Genomic DNA, 22,295 nt, shown 5'->3' on the forward strand with positions numbered 1-22,295 from the left:
GGCGTACGGCACGACTCGGCGAGACGCGTGGGGAACCTTCGCGCGGTCGTCGGGACGCGCGGCGACGAAGACGGCGTCGTCGCTGAGCAAATGGAACAGCGAGCATCGCGTGAGCGAAAAAGCGGTCGCGGCGGTGACCACCACGGCCAAGGCGGCGACGGATTTCAACGACAAGCATCGCGTCGTCGAGACGATCGGTCGAACCGTCTCGACCGCGGCTGAAACCGCGTCGGAACTCAACCGCCGGTACGAGGTCACGGATACCATCGGTCGAGGCGTGAGCACTTCTCTGGACGCGGTGACGCGCGCGATGTCTCGCGACGGCTCGCGCGCCGCCGCGTCCGCCGCGTCCGTCGCGCCGTCGTCGTAGACGTCGAGCCGCCGTCGCGTCGCGCCGCGCCGCGCCCGCGGTCGGTGAAACGGTCGGTGTGTGTAAAAAATAGAAATCATAGCCCGATTCGTCCTCGAGTACGCACGCTCCGGTGAACACCCAACGTGAACACCCACCGTGAACACCCAACGTGAACACGAAAGCCAACACCCCGCGCGACGCGTTTTCGCGATCACCGCGTCGTCGACGTCCCGCGTTCGACGACGCGTCGAGCGCGCGCGCGTGGACGACGACGACGATGACGCGCGTCGATGAGGACGCGGGCGCGGACGGCGCGCGGCGCGGACGACGCGCGCGGCGCGGACGCGCGACGGGACGACGCGCGAGCGCGCGCGAGCTCGGCGCGCGAGCGGTGATCGCCTCGACGCTGTTCGCGAGCGCGGTCGCGAGCGCGATCGGGATCGGGATGAACGCGAGCGCGGAGCTCGGGGAGTTTTTTGGCCACGGCGCTGGGGATTGGTTGGAGGACGTACCGCCGAGCACGCTCGCGCGGGCGTGGCAGCATTACGACCACGTCGGCGTTTATAACGACTGGACCAGGGTGGGGAACGGCGTCGGGCTCGGGAACGTGCCTGGGGATCAGATATCCGCCGTCTGGGTCAAAGAGGGCTATCGTCTTCGTCTTTGGCAGCATCCGAATCGAAACGGGCTCGTCACGACGTTTTACGGAGGATTCTCAAACTTGGCGTACAACCCGGGAGACTGGATGAATGACAGGGCGTCGGACGCGGACGTCGAGCTCGAGGCTCCGTGCACGATCTTTCAACACGACAGAGGCACATCCGACCCTGGGATGTGGTTCGACGCCACGAGCGTCGGCCATCTGTACACCAACCTCGGAGGAATGGACAACAAAGCCGACAGCGTGTACGTGGCGCCCGGATACAAGTGTACGCTGTACAAAGACATCGGCGAGGGCACATCGGTGACGTATTACCCGGGTTGGCACATGTATCACGACCTCAATAACGTAGGCCTGTTGAATCACGTGAGCTCCATGCGGGTCGACTACGCGCCGGGAGGGTACAACGAGCTCGCTTCGGACGCGAAGGCGCTCGCGTGGAAAGATTATCAAACCGGTACGATGTCGAAATGGGATAACACGGGGAACTCTCTCGACGTCGGCGCCGCCGGAGGAAATACGATCTCGAGCGTCTGGGTGAAGAAAGGGTATCGTCTTCGACTCTGGGATGGTGCCTCGCGCACCGGCGCGGTGGCAACCTTTTACGAAGGATACACCAACTTGCACTATCGCGGCGAGTGGTTGCCCGACAGAGCGAGCGATGTGGACGTCGAGAGTGTCGCACCGTGTACGGTATTCGATGGAGAGGTCGGATCGGGCGCTTGGTATGATCTCTGGGAGCCCGAAAGAATGTATTCCTATGTCGAAATCAACGCGGCGGGAATGGACAACAAGGTCAATTCCCTGTACGTCGCCCCTGGTTACAAGTGTTTGCTGTGGACAAACGACGCCAGCGACGAGCTGAGTGGAAACTTCTTCACGTTTTATCCCGGGTGGCATTACCATCACGACGTTGATTGGGGTGTAGGGGTGAACGCCGCGAGCTCTTGGCAGGTGCGGAGCCTCACGCAGAGCGCGGAGGAAAAAGGGTGTTATCCCGCGCAAGTGAACGGCGCCATGATCTTCGCGGCGAACTCGCACGAATACTCGCATCGCGTAGACGTTGGCGCTGACGGTACGGTCAAGTATATCCAAGGAAATGGACGGCACAAGTGGACGGAGATCAATAACATCGTCTACGCCATGAAAGGTCGCCAACCACTCGCGTTGGAATCCCCGTGGGTCAACTATGGAGGCGGATACGCGTCGGCTTCGTACTCTTGCTCCGATGGAATAGTCTCTCTCGGAGGTTTGATCAGGGGCGGGGCGGCGCCTTCCCGCATCGCGATTCTCCCGAACGGTTGCCGCCCGACGCAGGGCATTCTCGTTTTCAACGGCGCGACGTCGCCGGACAAAATCGTGAGGATAGAGATTCACACGAATGGGCACGTTTGGGTGCAGACGACGCCGACGCACTACATCTCGCTTGAAGGAATCCATTTCGCTACGAGCGGTCTGGACGAGATAGCTTTACACCACAATTGGATCAATTACAACGCCGGCTTCGCACCTGCGCGGATTTTCTGCGGCTGGCATTCACGCGGGATCGTCTTGTTGAGCGGCATGATTCGCGGTGGTTCGTGGGGACAATGTATGGCGTATTTACCGAAGCACTGTCGTACCACGGAGTATTACAGTTGGAGCGTGAATAATCACGCAAACCAGGCCCGAGTGCAAATCCGCCCGAGCGACGGATGCGTCTACTGGGTCGCCGGCGGACGCGACCACGGCTGGCTCTCTCTAAGCGGCATCACGTTCGTGACCGGGAGGAAGGAACGTGCTTCATTGGATCGTTGGTACAACTATGACAGTCACCATGCGCCCGCTATGTACGCGTGCGCCGAGATCGGTGGGCTCGCGGTCGTTCAAGGTTTGATCAGACCTCACGAATGGGGTGGGAACATGTTCAAGCTTCCCGCGCCACCGTCTTCGACGTGTCCCATGAGCTCACCGAAACGGCTCCTTTTCACGGGAAATCAAGATGGCAGCACTCAGCGGCTGGACTTTATAGAAAACAGTGGCGACATCGCGATCGCCGGCGGTTTTCGAAATAACGCGTGGAGCTCCATCTCGAGCATAAAGTACGCCAACTCGCAGCGCCACAGTCTGTCTATGGTTAACGGATGGTACAACTTGGGTAGTGTGTACGCACCGCTCACATACACGTGCTCGGGGGGCGTCGTGACCGTGAGTGGCTTGATAAAAGCAGGAAAATGGGGACACTGCATCGCCTATCTCCCCCCGAACTGTCGGCCGTTCAGAGACCGAGATCTCACGTTCAGCATTAATAATCACGACAATCAGGCTCGGGTGACCGTCCGCGGGAGCGACGGGTGCATTTATTGGGCCACCGGCGGACAGGCCCACGGTTGGATCTCGCTCAGTGGAATCATCTTTTCCACAACACAAAACAGGGATTTGCAGTTGGAGAACGGGTGGAAAGTGTACGGGGCTCATTGGGCGAGGCCGGCGTACTCGTGCGTCGACGGCCTCGTCATTTTGAGTGGCCTCGCGAAGGACGGGCGTCAAAACCACATCGCAACGCTTCCTCCCGGTTGCAGACCGAAAGGAGGAGACCTGATATTTCAAGTAAACCACCACCAGTACCAGTGGCGCGTGAATGTTCGCACCAACGGTAAGATCGACGCGTGGGGACATCACGCGCACTCATGGGTTTCGCTCTCCGGCATCGCGTTTTCCACGAGCGACACGCCTCACACGTTAAAGTTGCGATCCGACTGGGCGCCGTACGGCCATGGTTGGGCGCCTCCCACGTTTTCGTGCGATCGAGGTATACTGTCATTGCAAGGTTTGGTGACACCGACGCGCGGTGCGGCGTCTCAAGGAACGATAGGTCGCGTGGAGTACGCGTCCCCGCCGCCGCCCTCGCCCTCTCCCCCTCCACCGCCGCCGCCGTCTCCACCCCCTCCACCGCCGCCGTCACCGCCTCCACCAGGGGCGAAGACGGGCGTCACGGTATCGCTCAGGAGCCCCGCGAGACTGGTGTCGACGTTCTCGTACGACTTTGGAGTTCTAGTGACGCACCCTACGTCATGCAACGGTGACTGCTTTGAGTCTGAAATTGCCAGGCAAAACGCGCGTGCCGGCGGTCTTCGATGCGAGGTGCGCGTGCAAAAGGACGGCGTCGATTGCGATGGAAAGTGGACGAATGCGATGCCGTGCAGAAGTTGGACCGACTTTCAACCGCGGGCTCTCGAGATGACGGATAAGAGTGGAAAACTGGTGAGCGGGACATATTCGATCAAATATTCCTGTTACTTTGTGTTGAACGACGATAAAACTCACGTCCATCCACCGGCAGAATCGTGGAAGTCCCTGCACACATTCCAACTTCTCTCGGGCTGCTCAGACAATATCCCGGCGGGCAACGCGCAGAATCCTCTAGAAAATGTCGCAAGGCACTTACTGCTCACCTCAGACGAGTTCAACGTCGCCGATTGTCGGGACCAAGTTCAAATATACAAGGCAAAAGAAGCCATCTTTAGAAGATACGATAACGATCCCGAGGATGGCAAGCTCTCGCGCACCGAAATCACCGCGGCACTGAAGATGCAGAGTGCCGACACGCACATTATGAGCGCGTGGGACGAAGAGTTGGACGGCGCCTTGGAGCTCAAACCATCGCAAGTGATGCGCGCGAAAACGAACGACATGGAGTGCGGCGAGGGCCTCATCGTGTTCGATGGTTCGGTCTATCCTACCGATAGCCCTGGTCGCGAGAGTACTGAAGAGCAGTGTCGCCAAAACGCCACGGCGATGCGTGTAACGTGGCGTTACACAAAGCCAGTCACTCTCGGCGACTACGCGTGCTTGTTTGTTGACGGCATGATGTACGACAAGCGTTCCGCCGTGGGAAGCTCTCCGAACAGCAGAGACTACTCGCTCGTGGACGGAGTCTACGTTTCGACGGAGCTCACGGATATTCGTCCAGTCTCTGGAAGTTACGAGGACACTCAGGAATCTCTCATCGCGAACTTTCTGTTCGATGACGCGAGTGACGCTCATCGCATCGTCTCGGCTTCCACACCGGTGAGCGGCGACAAAAATCGTGGTGTACCCGATCTAACACCCGTCGATCGACCGAGAACAATCGACCGATGCGAAGGCGGCGACGGAGCACTCTGTTTAAAGCCCGTTAAGTCGCCCGGTGGCGCGCGATACAGTTATCGGTACGGAGACTTTGATTTCACGGACGACGTCGCCGTCACGAGTTGGGTGTACGGAACGTGCGGCGGCAATGCCGGAACGGATACTCAAAAAATGACCATAGCGTATTTCGTAGGCACAAACGGTGGAGTTAAGCACGTGCTACAACTTTACCTCAAGCCTCAAGGCGGGTCATTGAGTTTAATCGTGGAGTACGCGCAGAGTAGCAAGATTGATCGTCGCTTGGAGATCTCTGGCATCTCTTGCCGCTCCTGGTCGTACGTCGGATTTGCCCTGAACTCAAAGGACGGTTTGGTGTTGTTTGCCAACCCCACTGGCAACGTTGGCACCACTTCCGACTCTGCTTCTTACAAACGAGATCGCACGATGCCGCCGAATCAACCACGAAAGATCCTCAAATTGATGAGCCAGTTTGAGCTCTTTGGCGCTGTTGACGTCGAATTTGATGACACCCGAGTCTACACTGGACAAGTGAGCCGAGCGACATTCATCGACTCCTACAATTGTGGGCATCGTCCGGTGTGCGCGATAAGAGCGCATGCGACACCAGCGTCGCGACGTGTCGTGTGTGCGAGCGTTGTTTTGGCTGGACAACCGTTGGAGACGCATGCTGAAACGTTTTGTACAGCGGCGTTGTATTACGACGGCTCGGCCATCGACGTCATGGCAACGCTCGGTATGTCAGGCGTCACGTTCACCTATCGAGACACAAGTTGGCAAGAAGTTTCTTTCGAAATGCTTCGTAAATCGGCCGCTGACGTGGCGTCGAGCTACGAGACAGTTATTCAAATGGACGGCGATTTACTCGGCTGTGTGAACAAATTCAGCTCGATCACATACATGGATCGCGACGCCGGGACAAAACCAAATCTGCTTTGGTACTACAAAGTCCGTACGAAAACGTCCGCAGACGTTCAAGACTTTGTTTCCACCACTCACTTTTTCAAGGTGCCATGGATTGGAGAGCTTGAGGGTAAAGTGACGGCGGGCTCATCAACGTCTCCAGTACCTTACGTGCGCATCTGCGCTGATTTCTCGTTTTCAAATGGCACCTTGGTCACTCCGAAAAGTGACACCGTCACGCGCAACCTCGCGCTGTACATGCGTGCAGAGCACACAAACGCAATTCATGCAACAGCGAGAGAAGACACGTTCGTCGTTACCGACGGTGACCCTTCGCCAGAATCAGGTTCGTCCTTGATATCACAGGGCGAGTACCTTCGCGTCCAGCTCGCGCGGTGGAGCTCGATTCACAAAGTGCAGGTTTGCGTGACAAAATCTTCCGTCGTGCCAGAGGCGCACGTGCAAGATTACGACTCAGGAAATGATGGAAACCATGGCCATGCCTGCGCCTTCGACGAATCGTCGACAACTTTGGACGCTACGTACGCGTGCTATAGTTACAAGTGTGAAGGCTCTCGCTTGAAATCGTTTCATGGTAAATTCATCACGGTGAGTGTACCGTGGAGCAATGGCGTCGACGGGTCATTGCCTATGGAAGGAATGTATGCATGGTTCGAGAGTCAAAATGCCAGTGCAGTTTGGCACAGCTCTGTTGGAGCGCTGAAGGGCGAAGTCGTGGGCGGAGAAGTAACCGTAAAGACGGAGGCGGGCCACGGCGCGACGCACCCAGTGCGCGCGCTACACGGAGACTCTAAATCCAAGTATGATTTTGGACGCGCCATACCGGCTGGGAAGTGGACGTTGTGCACGCTGTCGCGGTACACGGGGGCTAATAAGCAGCGGATATTTGAAGGCACCGGCAACTTCGCGCACGGGCACTGGAATGGATTGCGAGGCGTTGCCTACTACGATGCTTGGGTGACGAGTTACCAAGTTGGTCATGGTGTGGTCGACGACTGGCTTGTCATGTGCGGTACGAACGATGGTAAACGTGCGTACGTTGACGGTACGAACGTTGCGTTGAGTGATAGAAGCGGTGCCTCCAGCGACAAGTATCTGGGCATCAACTACGCGAAAGACTGTGAACATTGCGCCAGTGAGCGGGCCACTTCCGACTGGGCAGTCGCAGAGGTGATGATTTGGTCACGCGCGCTCTCAGATGCCGAGATGATCCAAGTGACGAATTACCTTCAACGCGTGAAGCTCGGTCCGAAGGCGCAGATCACGGAAATATCCACATCTGCGGTGCAAACGAACTGTAGGTTCTCCTCCGTCACAGATGCAAATGGGCAGTATGAGTTCATTATGAAGGATACATCAGAGACGATTCCTGCAAAAACAACGGTGCTCGTTGGCGCGTACAAGGAAGAGACGTTTCCTCTCGAGGCGTTGCGAGTTGTTGAATCTTCTAGTCGCGCAGAGGCGCCGAAGCCGTCGCAGGTATTGCTCGTACTCATCAAGCAAACGGGCTCAACGGGCCCTTCAGCCACGCCTCGGCAGATCGCCACAGTTGACACGGACAAATCGACGAGTGTATCGCGAAGCGAACTTCAGGCGCACATCGAAGCCATCACGGGTTTCCCGACGACGGGGCGCGCGATCATCGTCGACTCTCTCTGGAACGAGTTCGATTCTGATGGTGACGGCTTTCTGAGTGTAGCGGAATTCAACGCGGTTTCCGTGAAAATGCGCACGGGTGAGCTCAAGGTCGATCCCCTCCTTGTCTATCCCGTCCTCGACGCCAAATACCTATCAGATTTCGTCGAGGAATCCACGAAATGCGCCAAGTTTGCACTCATCCGCGAAGGTTCTGCGGCGCTGCCTCGAAACTCTACGGATTGGAACACCGTCTATCAGAAACTCGTCTCGTCGCAAGCGGACCCACTCGCGGCGACGCACCGTTCATGCGACAAAAAAACGACGGCTATCTCGCCGATCGGGGATGCTAGGTTGACCCATATTGTTCCACTTCTTGGATCAGGTCCGAGTGGGAACCTGATTTCGCTCGCAGCCGATGCGGCAAGTCCATCCGAGGCAGATATCTACGCGCGCGTGATCAAAGATACTAGTTCATCGACAGTGCTGCGTGCCACGCAGCGCTACGACGACATCACGCATATATTCAGCACAGGACTTGATTCAGACACGAAGCACTTTGACGTGAATATGTTTTCTAGCGAGGCAAAAATGAACGCCAGCGAGGTTCAATTCAGGCATCGCTCCACCACTGAAATGCAGTTTCAGGATCAAACCACGGTGATCGTCCGCGGAGCAGTGATATTTCCAAAATCGCGAACAGCTGGTTCCACAAGATGCGGCCTGTACGAGGCAAGTATCAAGGTGAACGAAGTCGACGGTGAGGGTGAGCCGGAAGAATACAAGACAGACGAGTCTGGTTGGTTTGAGATCGCGGTAACGCGCGGTAAGTCGTTCACATTTTCCGCATCATTCCCCAATCACACGCTGTGTTACACGGGACGAACCGTTGCGGACGCTGCGATGGAGGTTGACTGCTCAACGCACCCTATGGAATTTACGTTTGTACGCATCATCGATAACGCGTACATCTTCTTCACGGATGTCACCAAGGGTAACATTGATTTGGGACTGTATCAAGGTCAGTGCGAGACGCTGTACAAAGGGGCGAGGTTCAAAATCACGCCCGTCAACGGCTGTCATCCATCCCAGTATGTCACGTCGGATCAAATCGGTGGTTGGATGGCGAACACTCAGGGATTACCCGAAGGTAAGTTTACCACCGAGGAGCCACTTCCGACGAACGCCAGGGTGTGGCCTTTTGCACCGATGGATTACTCCATCATTCTCGACTCGGGACCGGACCTCGGACCACTGGGCGAGAAGATAAAAAATGAACCTTGGTTCAAAGGATGCCAAACGGAAGATGGAAGCGTCGTCGACTTTTTCAGGCGACGGAACGCATTGGAGAGACTCGCGTTATTGCGCAATGAAAACGCTTGGCAGCAGATTCGTTACAAGTATCACGGGTGGATTTGCGTTGACATTCCGGAGGCGTACGTTCCCGTCATCGGCGAGGCATACAAAGACACGACGTGTTATGATCCTTCGCAACCTAGCGGCTCCCTCACGCCTAAGCACTTTGTCGGGGCGTCTCACGCCACAGACCTACCATTTGCGGTGGAGTCTAGCAGAGAGATTCACGTCAAAGTTTTTGAAGTTCACTCAAATCCAAGCAAAGAGACGGGATACGACACATGTTTCGCCGCGCTCCCAAACAAGGCGAAGGGTACTGGGAGCACAGTCGTAAAAATTCGTCAGGACGTAACCAATCCAGACGATTCAGAGTGTCACTCTGAACGCGGCGGTGGGGTATCGTGTGATTTCGATGTGGAGCTCACGAAAGACTCAGGGGAATTAATTTTTCCTCAGGCAAACGCTACGGGCGCGCCCGTCACGGCGATGATGATCGAAGCCGGCGCACCGAATCTCGCTGGTACGCACAGACGCACTGTGAGCGTGGAAGTGACCAGAAACGACCTGTTCGTCTCCGTCGCGACGAAAGCCATCCGAGAACTCATCGCTCTCGGGTCCAGACCGCGAGTCGGCGATGGTCTGAGCAACTCCGTGAACTGGGCGACAGTACCGCTGGAAGGTTTGGTTTACTGCGTCGTGCACGATCCACCTGGAGGCGATTCTTACGCCGAGCTATCATCTGGAACACAAACGACGATTGAGTACTCGCTCGCGAGCAGTCGAGCCGCGAAGGTTGGAGGCAAGTTTGAATCTGAGAGTAAGAAGGGAGGCAAGGGTAAATTCAAGCTTGGATTGAACTTGGGTTATACGGCGGAAGCGAGCACCGAAATCCTTAACGGAGAATTCGAAGGAGGCGTCGCTGGCAAGGCCAACTTCAAAGCGCCGGAATTTTCGGTGAGCTCGAGCACGGATGAAGGCTGGGACATTGTGCTCACGACGCAGCGCGCGCTGCGCAGTAGCCAGGATCCCGAACTTCCAGGGCGAGCAGGTGATGTGATTCTTGGTGCTGGTGTCGAGTTGGTGTACACAACATCGGACGTTCTCGACTTTTCCCCGAAGAGAGACGGCAAACACTGCCTCGTGAGCGCGCCTCACATCACTTGGATGCCGCGCAAGCCGACATCGTACGTCGTCAACGTGCACGAGATTGAAGCCAAGATAATCCCCAATCTCAAGTTTTTGCAATCCGCGGCTCTGAAGGGTAATATAGCGGTGGATAACTCCCTTCGTCCCCTCGATGTAAATGTGAATAGCGTACGTGCGGTGAATGACGATTGGGCAGCGTACATCGCAAGAAAAATTGACGCGTGGAATCGTACACTGAGCTGGTCGTCGCCGGTAGATGACGCGGCTCTGAACTCGATACTTGGTTCATACACAGGGCCAGAGTCTATGATTGGATCACTTCTCGGAGAGAAAATCGAAGAGTACACGGAACATTTTGAGGAAACGGAAGTGTGGAGTTTAAAGGACGGCCCGATGTTTGACTTGGCGAAAGAGTGGATGGAGTACGCGTCACTGGAAGCCGCCCAAGTTGCTCCCGCGTTAGCAGGCTCGGCTCTCATATCGCCGAGTACTGCGGGCATGTTGACGTTGTACACAGCAATAAGTGGCCCTCTTGTTTTCGCTTCTGAGGCTCGTTTGCTACCGTTTATGGAGTACGACGGCCCGGCGTCAATAATCAAAGGCAGCAGAAAAGAAGTCATTCCAGATTACGATGAGCAACTTAGGCATGACAGCGAGGAGGGATCATATTCATTCGCGATGCAAGAAGCAGCCAAGGACGCGCGGTGGACTCCTATCGATTCGGAGGGGTCTTCGTTAGACGCGGGAAGTGCTGAGAGAATCGTTGCCTCCCTCACGGGAGGGACAGCATCCACAGGCGTGCAGAATGTCGGTCAAGCCGAAGGCGAGAAGGGCGACATCTTCCTCACCTTCAGTGGCGGCGGACATTCGATGGACTTTTCCTTCTACTCGGATGAAATTCTTTCGGACAGCTCATACGCGGTTTCTCTGGAGGTGAGTGGTGGCTTCGACGTAGGAGGCGAGTTTGAGATCAAGTCGGAAGTTAGCCCTGGGTTTGAAGTTGAATTCAAGACGGGCGCCGAGGCTTCGTTTGAGCGTTCCATCGGCAGAGAGCGCGCGTTTGCGTGGAATAAACGCGGTCTCATGACTACGACCTACACCCTCGGGGACCCAGATCTCGGTGACAAATTTGTCGTGCACGTTGGCGCCGACAAGAGGTTTGGGACTCCGCTGTTCAAGACGATGGGTGGTCGTAGTAAATGTCCAGGAGAACTCGGCACCGTTTTCAGAGAGTCAAGCGTCAAGCTGATGGTGCCCTTGAGCACGGGCGTGCCGACCGAAGGGCTTAATCCGAGTCAACGCGCCATTTATGAGATCGTCGTGGAAAACTATTCGCCGTACAGGGAGTCGTCCAAGTTTGCTCTGCGCGTCGTGGACGGTCTCAGATCGTCGATCGACGAGGTGATCACCGCCGCGTACGACGCATCCGACGCCGATAAGTCTTCGAGCGAAGTTGCGGAGAGCGTGAAAACCGTGGCGGCGCTCACTATCGCGAAGAGCTCGGAAATGATATCGTCCATGGTGTCGGCGGCGGAGCAAGCCGCCGCGAACAAGACACCTCGAGAAGTAGCGGACGCCGTGTACAACGCCGCGAAAAGCGCACCATATCAAGGCAGCGAGCTGGCAGACTCGATATTCTCAATCAACGGCAAAGTTTTATCCATCGGCGACTCATTGCCTTTGAAATTCGTCGAAGGAGACAGCCTCACGAGACAGACGCACATTTCTCAGCTTTTCATGAACCTCGCGGTCGAACCTGGTTACTCGACGAGAAACATCAAGTACTTGCAACTCAGTTTGGTTAGTCTTTGCGAGTCGGAGATGATCAATCTTTATAGAGACGCCATCTCGTTCACACGAAATCTCAACCCGATGAGTTGGGAGCAGTCGTGTCCAAAGGTGCAGTTCGATCAGTCGACAGTGTCCAAGTATCTCACGTCGAGCGTCTCTCCTGAAACTTCGAGCGTGTTGAGTTTGGTCGTCAATAATCCCGATCGGTACGTTTTGTGGCCAGATAGTCCAACAACGCCGAGTGATCCTTTGATGAACACGCGCCTAAAGTTTGTTCGATTGCAGTACCGCCCGGTGAAGGGTGGCGAGTGGATCACAGCGAAGGACGAGGGCGCGCCGGCGCACGATAGCAAGAAGTTCAACTTTGTGTGCGCGTTATCTCGTTCGGATGGATGCAGGTTCGATTGGGACACGAACGGTCAGTATGAAAAGCTTTTAAGCGGCTTCAAAGATGGCGTGTACGAGCTGCGTGTTAAGAGCTTCTGCGGCGGCGCTTCGTCTCTCGCGGATGCTTCGGTGCACGAGTACGTTTCCGATCAAAGATTACTTCTTACCGTCGACACCGTAGCGCCGGTTCGCTTGAGAACATTCAGTGAGGCGCAATATTTTGGTGCAGAGTTTGCGGAAGAAATCGACTGCTCAGGCGTGAACGTGTACGTAACGAAGAAGCGTTCCGATTGTTCGGATTCCGCCGCGACGATGTCCCAAACGGTGGATGTGACGACCCCGCCGTATCAAATCAGATGTTTCAATTCGACGGGTCGAGGCGTCTTCTCTGTGAAGTTCGCCGACGATGATGTTGGTCAGTATCAGATTTCAGTCATCGGCATCAAGGATGGCGCCGGGATCACCGCTCTTCGCGTCGACAATTGGTTCAAAAAGTGCGAAAAGAACAGCAACTTGTCCAATGCCCCGAGCGCGTCTTCGCGTCTCGGCGTCGCCCCAGAGCGACGTCACCGCGGTGCATCCCCCACCTTGCCGTCAACGCACGAAATCGGCGTGCCAGTCACGATTTTCATCGCCTTGGCGATCGCCTCGGCCTTCGCCGCCGCGATTGCGTCTCGGCGGGTCCGCCTTGGCGCGCCGACGAGCGATTCCGCCGAGCGCGCGCCGCTCGCCTTCGCCCCCCCCGGCGCCAAGAGCGGACCGGATTACGGTTCCGTCATCTAACGGGGCGCCGATCACCGCGTCCGCGTCCTCGACGCGTCCATCAGACGCACATTTTTCTCTCTTTTAATAGCGCAGTCGCGCACCTCACCTCTCACCGGTCCCACCCACCCGAGCGAAAGCGAACCGTCATCTCGATCGTCCCGACGTCCCGTCCTCGCCCCTCGGCGCGCCGCGACGCCGCCGCGACGCCCCCCGACGCGCGCGCGCGCGTCTAAAATTACCCCCATCCCTCCGCGCCGCCCCGACGCGGCGTCGCCGTCGCCCTCGACGCGACACGAACCGTCGCGCGCGCGTCGTCCCGACCCCAGTCGCGACGACGGACGCCCCGCGCGTCGTCGTCCCGCGCGCGACGCGACCGCGCCCCGGACGTCGCGGCGCCCGACGAGCGCGCGTTAAAATATTCCCCACGTCCTCACCGCGCGACGCGCGTCGGCGTCGACCGCGCGACGCGACGCGGTGCCGCGACGCGCGCGCGCGCGTCTGCGCGACGCGCGCGGTGATGGGCGAGCGGGACGCGGCGAGCGAACGCGCGCGCGCGCGGTCGCGACGGCGGCGGCGGCGACGACGCGAATGCGTGGTGATGTCGTCGGAAGAGGCGAGCGCGGAGGAGACGCCGAGGAAGAGCGCGCGGGCGTCGTCGATGCGAGATCGACGAGCGGACGCGCTGGCGAGACATCGAGCGTCGTTAGCGACGGCGTCGCCGGGCGCGCGGTTGGAGGCGTTGGCGAGGACGGATGCGTCGGCGTCGGCGTCGGAGGCGTCCGTCTCGGGCTCTGAGGAACGGGATTTCATCGATGATTCAGGAGAGGAGGCGGAGACGTCGAACTCGAACGAGAGTGGTCTCGCGACTGGATGGCGAACGGTGAGTTTCGGCTCTCGCGCGGACGAGGCGCTTCGAAATGATGATGTCGCGGCGTTTAAGCGATCGCTCGCTCGGATGGAAGATCCACCGCGACCTGGATTGGCGTTGATGGCGGCGGCGGCGCACGACGCGTCGCGAGTGGCGAGCGCGTTTCTAGTCAAAGGCATGCGCACCTCCGGACGCGTCGAGGACAAGACGTCCTCGCGACCGCACGTGGACGACGTGAGTGTGGCTCTACACACCGCGTGCTCCAAGGGCCACGTCGGTTTCGTCCACGCCATTCAGAAAATGATTGGGTTGAGGCAATTTTGCCGCGGTCGTCGCGGCGGTTGGCCCGTAAATTTGACCGGTGGATCCCTCGTGCACTCGGCGGTCAACAACGATTTCCCGAGCGCCGAGTGCGTCAAGGCGGCCATCATGGCTGAGTCTTCGCCATTATGTGACGAAGAGGGACCAAGAACGCCGACCGCCGGCGTCTTTGATGACGACGCGAGAGGTAACCGCACGCCTCTCATGATTGCTGCGGGCGCCGGCGCAACATGGGAGACCGTTGTTTGGGAGTTGCTGCAGGAAGCGAGGCTTACTAACGCATCACGGGCCGTAATTAGGACGCACGACGCAATAGAAGGATGCACGGCGGTACACATCGCCGCCGGTGCGGGCAGCGTAGCGACGCTTCAGATGCTGATTGATGAAGTCCCCTCGTTTGTGGACATCAGAGATTTTCAAGGAAGCACGCCTTTACATCACGCCTCCGCAGAAGGTCGAACGGAATCGATAAAGGTCTTGTTGGACCGCGGCGCTAATCGACTCGCCGTGGACAAGAGTGGGTGGATTCCGCTCCTGTATGCAAATTTCCATAGCGAACGCGAAGCAGTCATGCACTTGCTGAGAGCCGACGCCGTCGAGCAACTCGAATCCATGCTCCTGTGCGCGACGGAGGACAAGACGGTGGAGGGAAATTCGCGTACTCAAGTCCAGAAAGTCTTCGAACTTCTCGCTACAATTCCAACATATTACGATACCCTCAATCAATGCATAGCGACCATGAACAACATGGCGCTCGTGAAATCGCTCACGGAAATGCTTCTCAAGGTGGGTGGCATGACGATTCTTAGCACGACACATCGACTCAGTTTGCTTCAGCTAGAAAGCCGTTTTGTCGACCGTGAATATCGCTGGAGAAAGTTTGGACTATCGATGGATAACCCTTGGTCCGATCTGTTGAACGAACGACGAAAAACTCTCTCACTCTTGCGCAATGGCGTAATTTTCTGCTCGAAGGACGCCGCCGGTAAGTTGGTGGCCGGCGGACCGGGTGTCACGAGGGAGATATTCGGGATGATCGCAAAACAGCTCTGCGATGCGGATCAACCGCAGACACAGCTATTCGAACTGGATGATAGTCACACGTACTCTCTCAAACGAGGTATCGATCGACAAGGACGCGCAGAGGAACTTGAGACGTTTGGTGAATTGCTCGCGTACACGCTCCTCCATGGTACCTTTCTGCCAATTCCATTCTCAAAGGTTTTCTTAAAGCGTGTCATCGGCGGCGCTTCCACGGCTTCGATAACTATCGAAGAGCTCGAAGATGTCGAGCCGCAGCAAGTGAAGTCGATTCGATACGTCCAGCAAACCGACGCCGTCGAAGAGCTGTGTCTGTCATTCATGGATCCCAAGACGAATACACAGGTGGAAGTGACGAGCAAGAACAAACGTGAGTTCATTCAAGTTCGTCTTCAAGAAATCGTGTCGAGCATTGTTGACGACACATCTGCGAAGTGCATCAAACGCGGTCTACTGAACTTGATCGAAAAGGAGTCCACACTCAAATTCCTGACGCCCGAGGAGTTCGGTAGCCAAATCGTCGGTACACACGATGTTGACGCCCAGGAGTGGCGCAAGCACGTCGATGACCTCGCAGGTAACCATGATCAAATGAAATGGTTCTGGAACGTCATCACACGCATGAGTGCGGAAGATCGATCGAAACTGTTGCAATTCTCTACCGGGTCGCCGCTTCTCCCCGTCGGCGGCTTTGCGAACCTTCAGCCGCAGTGGAGATGCTGGATCGACTCTTCTGCTCCTCCGACAAAGCTTCCGACCGCATCGACGTGCTTCAACACGCTTCGAATGGCGGCGTATCCATCCGAGGACGTCCTGGAGCAGCGCCTGATGACCGCACTCCGACACGGATCGACCGGCTTCGCGTTCGACTGAGCTCGAGGACAAAGTTGAAATGACCACACACAGCAGCGCGCGACACTCTCTCGACGCGATTCCTTGAAGCGACAGGATCGAAGAACGACGTGCAAAGGACGCTTTCGAGCGCTCGTACGAGCGAACGACGTCATCAGTCGACGTCATCGAACGCGCGCAACTGTCCAAACGCGCGCGGCGAGGATTGAGTCATGAGAAACCGCCCGTCGACGCGCGACGGCGGCGACGCTTGGGATGACGACGCGCTCGTGCGCGCGTACAATGACGCAATCGCGCGACACGGTGGGGCGCCATCGAGCGCGGACGAGCGGCAAAGGGAGGAGAGTCGGCGCGGGGCGAGCGCGGCGGAGCGGCGCGAGGACGACGCGCGCGGCGTGGACGGCGCGACGGTGCCCGCGTTCGATCCGAGATCTTTCGAACCGCGAGCGAGGCGCGTGGGATCACCGTCGTCGTCGCCGGTGCGACCGCCGCCGCCGTATTACTACGCAGAGACGTCTTACGGAGGGGACGCGTACGGTCGGCGTCCTTCGTACCCGCCGCCGCCGCCGCCGCCGCCGCGAGGATACGACCCTTACGACGCGTACGGAGGATACTACGCGAGAGGGGACGATTGGTACGGGCACTTCGAGGACGATTTTGCGGCGTTTTCGCCGTTTAGACGCGGTAGAGGACCGCCGCCGCCGGCGCGAGGACCGCCGCCGCCGAGCGAACGCTCGCCGCGGTATCATCGTTCACCACCAACCGCGCGATCGCCGATGGGTCCGCCGCAGATTCCGCCAGACATGACCGACTCGGCGTACGACACCGCGCGCTCGTACGCGGACGATGGGTACGATCCTGACGAGCTCGCTAATTTACTCTTGGCGTGGTACTACGCGGGGTACTACACCGGTTCGTTTTCGCGCGCGCCCCATGCGGGAGCCGACGAACCACGGCGGTGATGCCGGGAAAATAGAGGACGACGTTTACGTTATTAACATGTTCTTCGGTATTTCCCGCCGCTCCGGACGTTCTAATACAGGTCCTTGTCCGCCGACTTTGAGCTCTTCACTCGCTCCACCGCGGGCGGCGCGACGTGTTCCGTCATCGCCCGCTCCTCCGCGCGTTTCTGCTTCGCCCGCTCCCGTTTGCGCTCGTTCTTTCTCTGCGACTTCGACTTCTCCGACTCTTCGTGTCGCCGTCCCACCGGTCTCGGCTTCGGTATCGTCTTTCCGTTCGCTCGCCCGTCCGCCTTCGTCGCCCCCCCTTTCCCCACGCTCGACACCGCGTCCGTCATGTCTCGTATCACCGCCGCGTCCGACGCGCTCGGCGTCCCTCGCTCGCTCGCGCGCGTCTCGCGCTCGCGTCCGCTCCCGCGCTTTCGCTCGTGCCCCGGGCGCAGCGGGACCTCGGCGAATCCCTCCTCTCGCGCCACCGTCGCCGTCCTCGCCTCCACCGTCGCGCCCGCGATCGTCGTCGGCGCCGCGGACGACGCGCGGGCGACCCCGGGCGCGGGCGTCGTCCCGTCCTTGCTCGAGACGCACCCCATGGTCGACGGACGGCGTCGCGATGTGCCGCGTCAGCACCGCGCGCGCATTCGCACCCACCGCGCGTCGCGACCGCGCGCGCGCGCGTCGACGGCCCGTTCGCCATCGCGCGCGGTCGCGACGGCGCGGTGAATTTTTCTCCATCCATCGCGCTTCGGAACGCCGCGCGCGCGCGTCGAGGGCGCGCGCGCGAGGACGTCGACGGCGCGTCGCGACATTTCGCGCGCGACGTCGATCGACGTGTCGCGCGCGTGTCCGTCGCGACCGCGCGACGCGCGCGGCGTCATGGGCAAGCCCTGGCTCGAGGGATTTAAATTCGCCGTCTACCTCGCGGTGCCGATCGCGTTGACCGCCGCGTTCGCGCTCAGGCCGGAGAACCTCGAGCGGGTGATTCGAGACGTGCGTGGAATTCGGCGAGAATTCAAGCGCGCGCGCGACGCGAACGACGGACGATTCGCGCGCGAGGGACTGACGAAGCGACGATGATGACGCAGCGCGCGTACGTGGTGTACCCACCGGAGGGGGCGCGACCGCCGCGAACGAAGAGGGAGCTGGAGGCGTGGCGACGCGCGCGCGAAGAGGCGCGGTGAACGCGTCGACGACGACGAAGACGGACGGGTGGATGTCTCGCGGGATGCGCTCGGGGGTGGCGCGCGGCGTCGATGCGGTCCCGAAACGAGCTCGGCGGGTGGGACGGGCGCGGATGTCGGGAGAAAGGGGTGGCGCGGGGGGGGACGCGCGGGCGGATGTCTCGCGGGACGAAGACGGCGTCGTCGTCTTCGTGAATAAAAGATCGGGTGGACGACGCGGGCGGGAGGTGTTGAAGAGAATGCGAGATGTTATGAAGGCTCCGCATAGGGTTTTCGACGCGTCGACGGTGGAACGAGCGATCGAGCGGGGCGACGTGCGTTGGAACGACGACACGCGCGGGCTCGTCGCCGGCGGCGATGGAACCGTCGCGCTCGTGGCGGACGCGCTGCGCACGCACGGTCGCGAACCGCCACCGATGGCGATCGCGCCGTTGGGCACCGGAAACGATCTCGCGCGGGTGTTGGGTTGGCTCACAGTCTGGGACGACGCGAGACTGTTTGATCAAGAGCGCGTCGTGAGCACGTTGCGCAGAGCGCGTCTCGAGCGCGTCGATCGTTGGGCGCTCGACATCGAGCGCCCGAAACGATCGAAACACGCGAGCACCAGTAAGTCGTTCGTCAATTACATGGGCATCGGCGTCGACGCGCGAGCGGCGTTGGCGTTCGATTTGGCGAGGAAAAATAACCGCTGGACGTGGTTATTCTTCCACGAGCTCACGAACAAGCTCTTGTATGCGGTTTTCGGCGCGAGAGATTTCGTCGAGCACAGTTTCAAAGATTTGAGAGATGACGTCGTCGTCACCGTTGACGATCGCGTGGTGGATTGGTTCCCCGAGGACACGGAGGGAATCATATTGCTAAACATCAACTCGTTCTCGGGCGGCGTTCGAATGTGGTCGTCCGCGTCCGCGTCCGGGGATTCACAGAGTGGTGAATCGTTTCAAAAATCTCGAAAAGACGACAAACTACTCGAAATAGTCGCCGTGACGGGAGCGCTACACTTGGGACAGCTGAACGTGGGCGTGGCCAAGCCTGTGCAAATCGCCCAAGGCTCGAGAGTGCGCATCGAGCTCAAGCGTAAACTTCCCGTCCAAATCGACGGCGAACCGTGGATGCAGCGCGCGCCGGCGACGTTGAAGATTTCAGTGAAAGACTCGTTTCAAATGTTGGCTCGACCGCGGCGCGATCGCATGGTGGACCTACTCCAACGATGGCGTTCGCAAACGTCGAGCTACGACGAGGATGAGAGCGACGACAAACGCGGTGGCGAGCGACGGAGAAAACGACGAGAAACCCTCCGTCGATTTCTCGTGACGACGATTCGATTCGCGATATTCGCCATCGCGTGCGTCGCGTTCGTGCGGTGGTTGCTGCCATCCGCGGCGACGCGGTGGTTCTCGCGCGCGTAGACGTAGGACGTCCGCGTACGTCTCTTCGTTCGGCCCGAGACGCGGGCCCCAGATCCCCTCGACACGCGCATGTCACACTCGATGTACATAGACAAAGCATGCCACCTCTCCGCAAAAAAACATACCGCGTATGGGGCTCGAACCCATGACCACACGCTATCTCTCGCGATAGCACCGAACGAGGTGAATCGTTCTCAGCACGCGTGTTCGTCGACGTTCGCTTAAAAGGCGTGCGCTCTACCGACTGAGCTAACGAGGCTCGGGTGTGTCGTCGCGTGTGCATACACGCTCGATACATGACTCGTCGACAGGGGGTCCGTGGTCCACCGAACGTCACCTCCATGGTGTCGCAAAACTTACGGGCGCGCCGCGTGGACGCATCGCGGACGAATACACGTATGGTTTTTCGTCTCGCACCACGCCGTCGGGCGCGCCCCGCCGACGCGGCGTCGACGCACGTCCGCGCGTCATGAACGACGACGACGTCCCCGACGTCGAGCGGCCGTCGACGTCGAGGCGCGCGTCGTCGTCCTCCGTCGACGCGCTGGGGTCGAGCGACGCCGAGACCGTGATCGCGCGCGTGCTCGAGCACGAACGGAATTACTACGAGGTGTTGGGCGTCCCTCGAGGGGCGTCCGCGGCGGAGTGTAAGCGCGCGTACCGCGCCACCGCGCGCGTGCTGCACCCGGATAAATGCCGAGACGCGCGAGCGACGAGCGCGATGGCGGTGGTGACGAGCGCGCACTCGACGCTGACCACGCCGGCGTTGCGCGCGGCGTACGACTTGTACGCGTCGAGGGTGGACGTCCGGGACGCGAGCGCGGATTCGTTCGGGGCGTGGCAATCGAAGGAGGGACAGGCGGCGATGCACTTGCCGCCGTGGTTGATAAAAGCGATGGCGACGCCGGTTTTGGGGCAATTGATCGGGATCTTGGCGTTACTCTTGGCGCTGAGTCTCGGATTGTTCCTTCTCGCGTTGACGCTCGCGTACTTGGTCGTGCACATGTTCTTTTGGTTTGTGTGTTGCTTTGGATGCTGTGGGTCGTGCTGGCCGAGGTACGGGTTGGGGAAGAGGATACATGAGAAGCGTCAAGAACGATTCATGGAGATGATGCGCGATTACGAGCGTTCGGTGAACGAGGCGCGCGCGGGCGGCGACCAAGAGCCGCACCCGACGGTTTTCTTCGCCCAGTGGAACGTGGACCATCCCGAGCCGGATTGGGCCGAGGTGATTCGTCGTGAGGACGAGCGGGCGCGCGATAAAGATAAAGCGTCGTCCGGTGCGATGCCTTCGTACGGCGCCGCGTAGTTTTGATAGTTCTGTAATTTTCCACGCGGCGGCTGACGGTTACGGCCGCGCGCCGCCGTCCGCACTTCGCCGCGCCCGACATTCATGGCTGACGACGTCGACGCCGAGCGAGACGCCCCGTCGACGTCGTCCGACGACGTCCAGTGCCTCGCCTACATCGCTCGCGCGCCGTTTCATCCACAAAAACTCGCCACGGTGCTTCGAGACAACTTTGACCGACTCTCTCTGGGGGATGAAGACGACGTTTTCGACGCGAACGCGGACGAGTATCCGCGAGCGCGCGCGGGAAGCCTCGCGCGCGCGTTCGATGGCGTCGAGCGCGCGACCGGGGTCGTGTGGATCGCGTCGAGACCGAGGACGTGTGGGCGTTTTCTGTACTCGGGCGACTCGGACGCGAACGCCGACGAAGACGCGTCGAGCGGCGCAGACGAAGCGTCGTCATCGCGTTCGACGTGCGTCATCGTCGCGTGCGCGGGGGCGTGGGATGTAGGCGCGAGAGGGGCGTGCGACTCGGCGCGCGACGCGGACGCGCGAGCGCGCGCGTTCGCGGGCGGCGACCGCCGGCAGCACGTCGTGTTCGAGGGACGCGGCTTTGACGCGGCAAAGATAAAGACGTGTCTAGACGCGTGTTTGCTCACCGAAGCCGAAGATTCGGACGAGATCAATCGCGCGAGTGAGATGGAGTATTACTGCGGATCGACGTGGCCGTCGGTGAGCGAGGTCATGGAGGACGCGGGCGTCGCCGTCGTGGACGCCGAACAGAAATGCAAGGTATATTATCCACAGCAGACCGAAAGAAAGAGGCGAGGACACGATGAAGAGTCGGCAGCGACATCGGTGGAAGCGATGAAAACAACGGATGACGCGGCGCCGTCTTCATCTCAGTATTTTCTCGGTGGCGCTGTCGGAATTATCGAACGAGAGGCGTTTCGTCCTTCAGCCGATTCAGCCGCCACGAAAGTGTTCCCGAACGGCCTTACGGGGCATTATTTTCCGGATATGCCGTGCTTAGAGTGTGGCTCGCCTTGGTGGTTTGGCGAGGATTGGGATTCGAAGTGTTCGAACTGCGGTGCGGACGATCGTACCTACGGATCCGACCAACGTCCGATTCGATCGCGTCGTCGCACGTACGAGGCTTTCGTCGCTGAGTTACGACGTTTGGCGCTGTAATTGTACACATTCATTCTTAAAACAATAAGCACGAATTCCTTCA

General features: G+C 59.1%; 8 protein-coding genes across 8 annotated transcripts; 7 read left to right on the forward strand and 1 right to left on the reverse strand.

Moving 5' to 3' along the window:
* Positions 1–370, forward strand: OT_ostta04g02190 (unnamed product; the record flags this gene model as incomplete). Its single annotated transcript, XM_022984493.1, has 1 exon — positions 1–370. A coding segment is annotated over one exon (370 nt), but the record flags the coding sequence as incomplete, so codon positions are not given.
* Positions 371–629: 259 nt separating this feature from the next.
* OT_ostta04g02200 (Concanavalin A-like lectin/glucanases superfamily) lies at positions 630–13,163 on the forward strand (the record flags this gene model as incomplete). The annotated part of the gene is made up of 1 exon (XM_022984494.1): positions 630–13,163. One exon carries the CDS (start codon positions 630–632, stop codon positions 13,161–13,163), a length of 12,534 nt encoding a protein of 4,177 aa, XP_022838756.1.
* Positions 13,164–13,743: 580 nt separating this feature from the next.
* On the forward strand, positions 13,744–16,248 carry OT_ostta04g02210 (Ankyrin repeat; the record flags this gene model as incomplete). The annotated part of the gene is made up of 1 exon (XM_003078706.1): positions 13,744–16,248. One exon carries the CDS (start codon positions 13,744–13,746, stop codon positions 16,246–16,248), a length of 2,505 nt encoding a protein of 834 aa, XP_003078754.1.
* A 191-nt stretch (positions 16,249–16,439) lies between these two features.
* OT_ostta04g02220 (unnamed product) lies at positions 16,440–17,189 on the forward strand (the record flags this gene model as incomplete). Its single annotated transcript, XM_003078707.2, has 1 exon — positions 16,440–17,189. The coding sequence occupies one exon, from the start codon at positions 16,440–16,442 to the stop codon at positions 17,187–17,189; it is 750 nt and encodes a 249-aa protein (XP_003078755.2).
* A 71-nt stretch (positions 17,190–17,260) lies between these two features.
* Positions 17,261–17,776, reverse strand: OT_ostta04g02230 (unnamed product; the record flags this gene model as incomplete). Its single annotated transcript, XM_003078708.2, has 1 exon — positions 17,261–17,776. One exon carries the CDS (start codon positions 17,774–17,776, stop codon positions 17,261–17,263), a length of 516 nt encoding a protein of 171 aa, XP_003078756.2.
* A 620-nt stretch (positions 17,777–18,396) lies between these two features.
* OT_ostta04g02240 (Diacylglycerol kinase, catalytic domain) lies at positions 18,397–19,773 on the forward strand (the record flags this gene model as incomplete). The annotated part of the gene is made up of 1 exon (XM_022984495.1): positions 18,397–19,773. One exon carries the CDS (start codon positions 18,397–18,399, stop codon positions 19,771–19,773), a length of 1,377 nt encoding a protein of 458 aa, XP_022838757.1.
* Positions 19,774–20,242: 469 nt separating this feature from the next.
* Positions 20,243–21,082, forward strand: OT_ostta04g02250 (DnaJ domain; the record flags this gene model as incomplete). The annotated part of the gene is made up of 1 exon (XM_003078712.2): positions 20,243–21,082. The coding sequence occupies one exon, from the start codon at positions 20,243–20,245 to the stop codon at positions 21,080–21,082; it is 840 nt and encodes a 279-aa protein (XP_003078760.2).
* An 84-nt stretch (positions 21,083–21,166) lies between these two features.
* Positions 21,167–22,252, forward strand: OT_ostta04g02260 (Cobalamin (vitamin B12) biosynthesis CobW-like,C-terminal; the record flags this gene model as incomplete). The annotated part of the gene is made up of 1 exon (XM_022984496.1): positions 21,167–22,252. One exon carries the CDS (start codon positions 21,167–21,169, stop codon positions 22,250–22,252), a length of 1,086 nt encoding a protein of 361 aa, XP_022838758.1.
* Between the last annotated feature and the right edge of the window lie 43 nt (positions 22,253–22,295).

Source organism: Ostreococcus tauri, assembly GCF_000214015.3.
Source record: "Ostreococcus tauri WGS project CAID00000000 data, contig chromosome 04, whole genome shotgun sequence".
NCBI lineage: Eukaryota > Viridiplantae > Chlorophyta > Mamiellophyceae > Mamiellales > Bathycoccaceae > Ostreococcus > Ostreococcus tauri.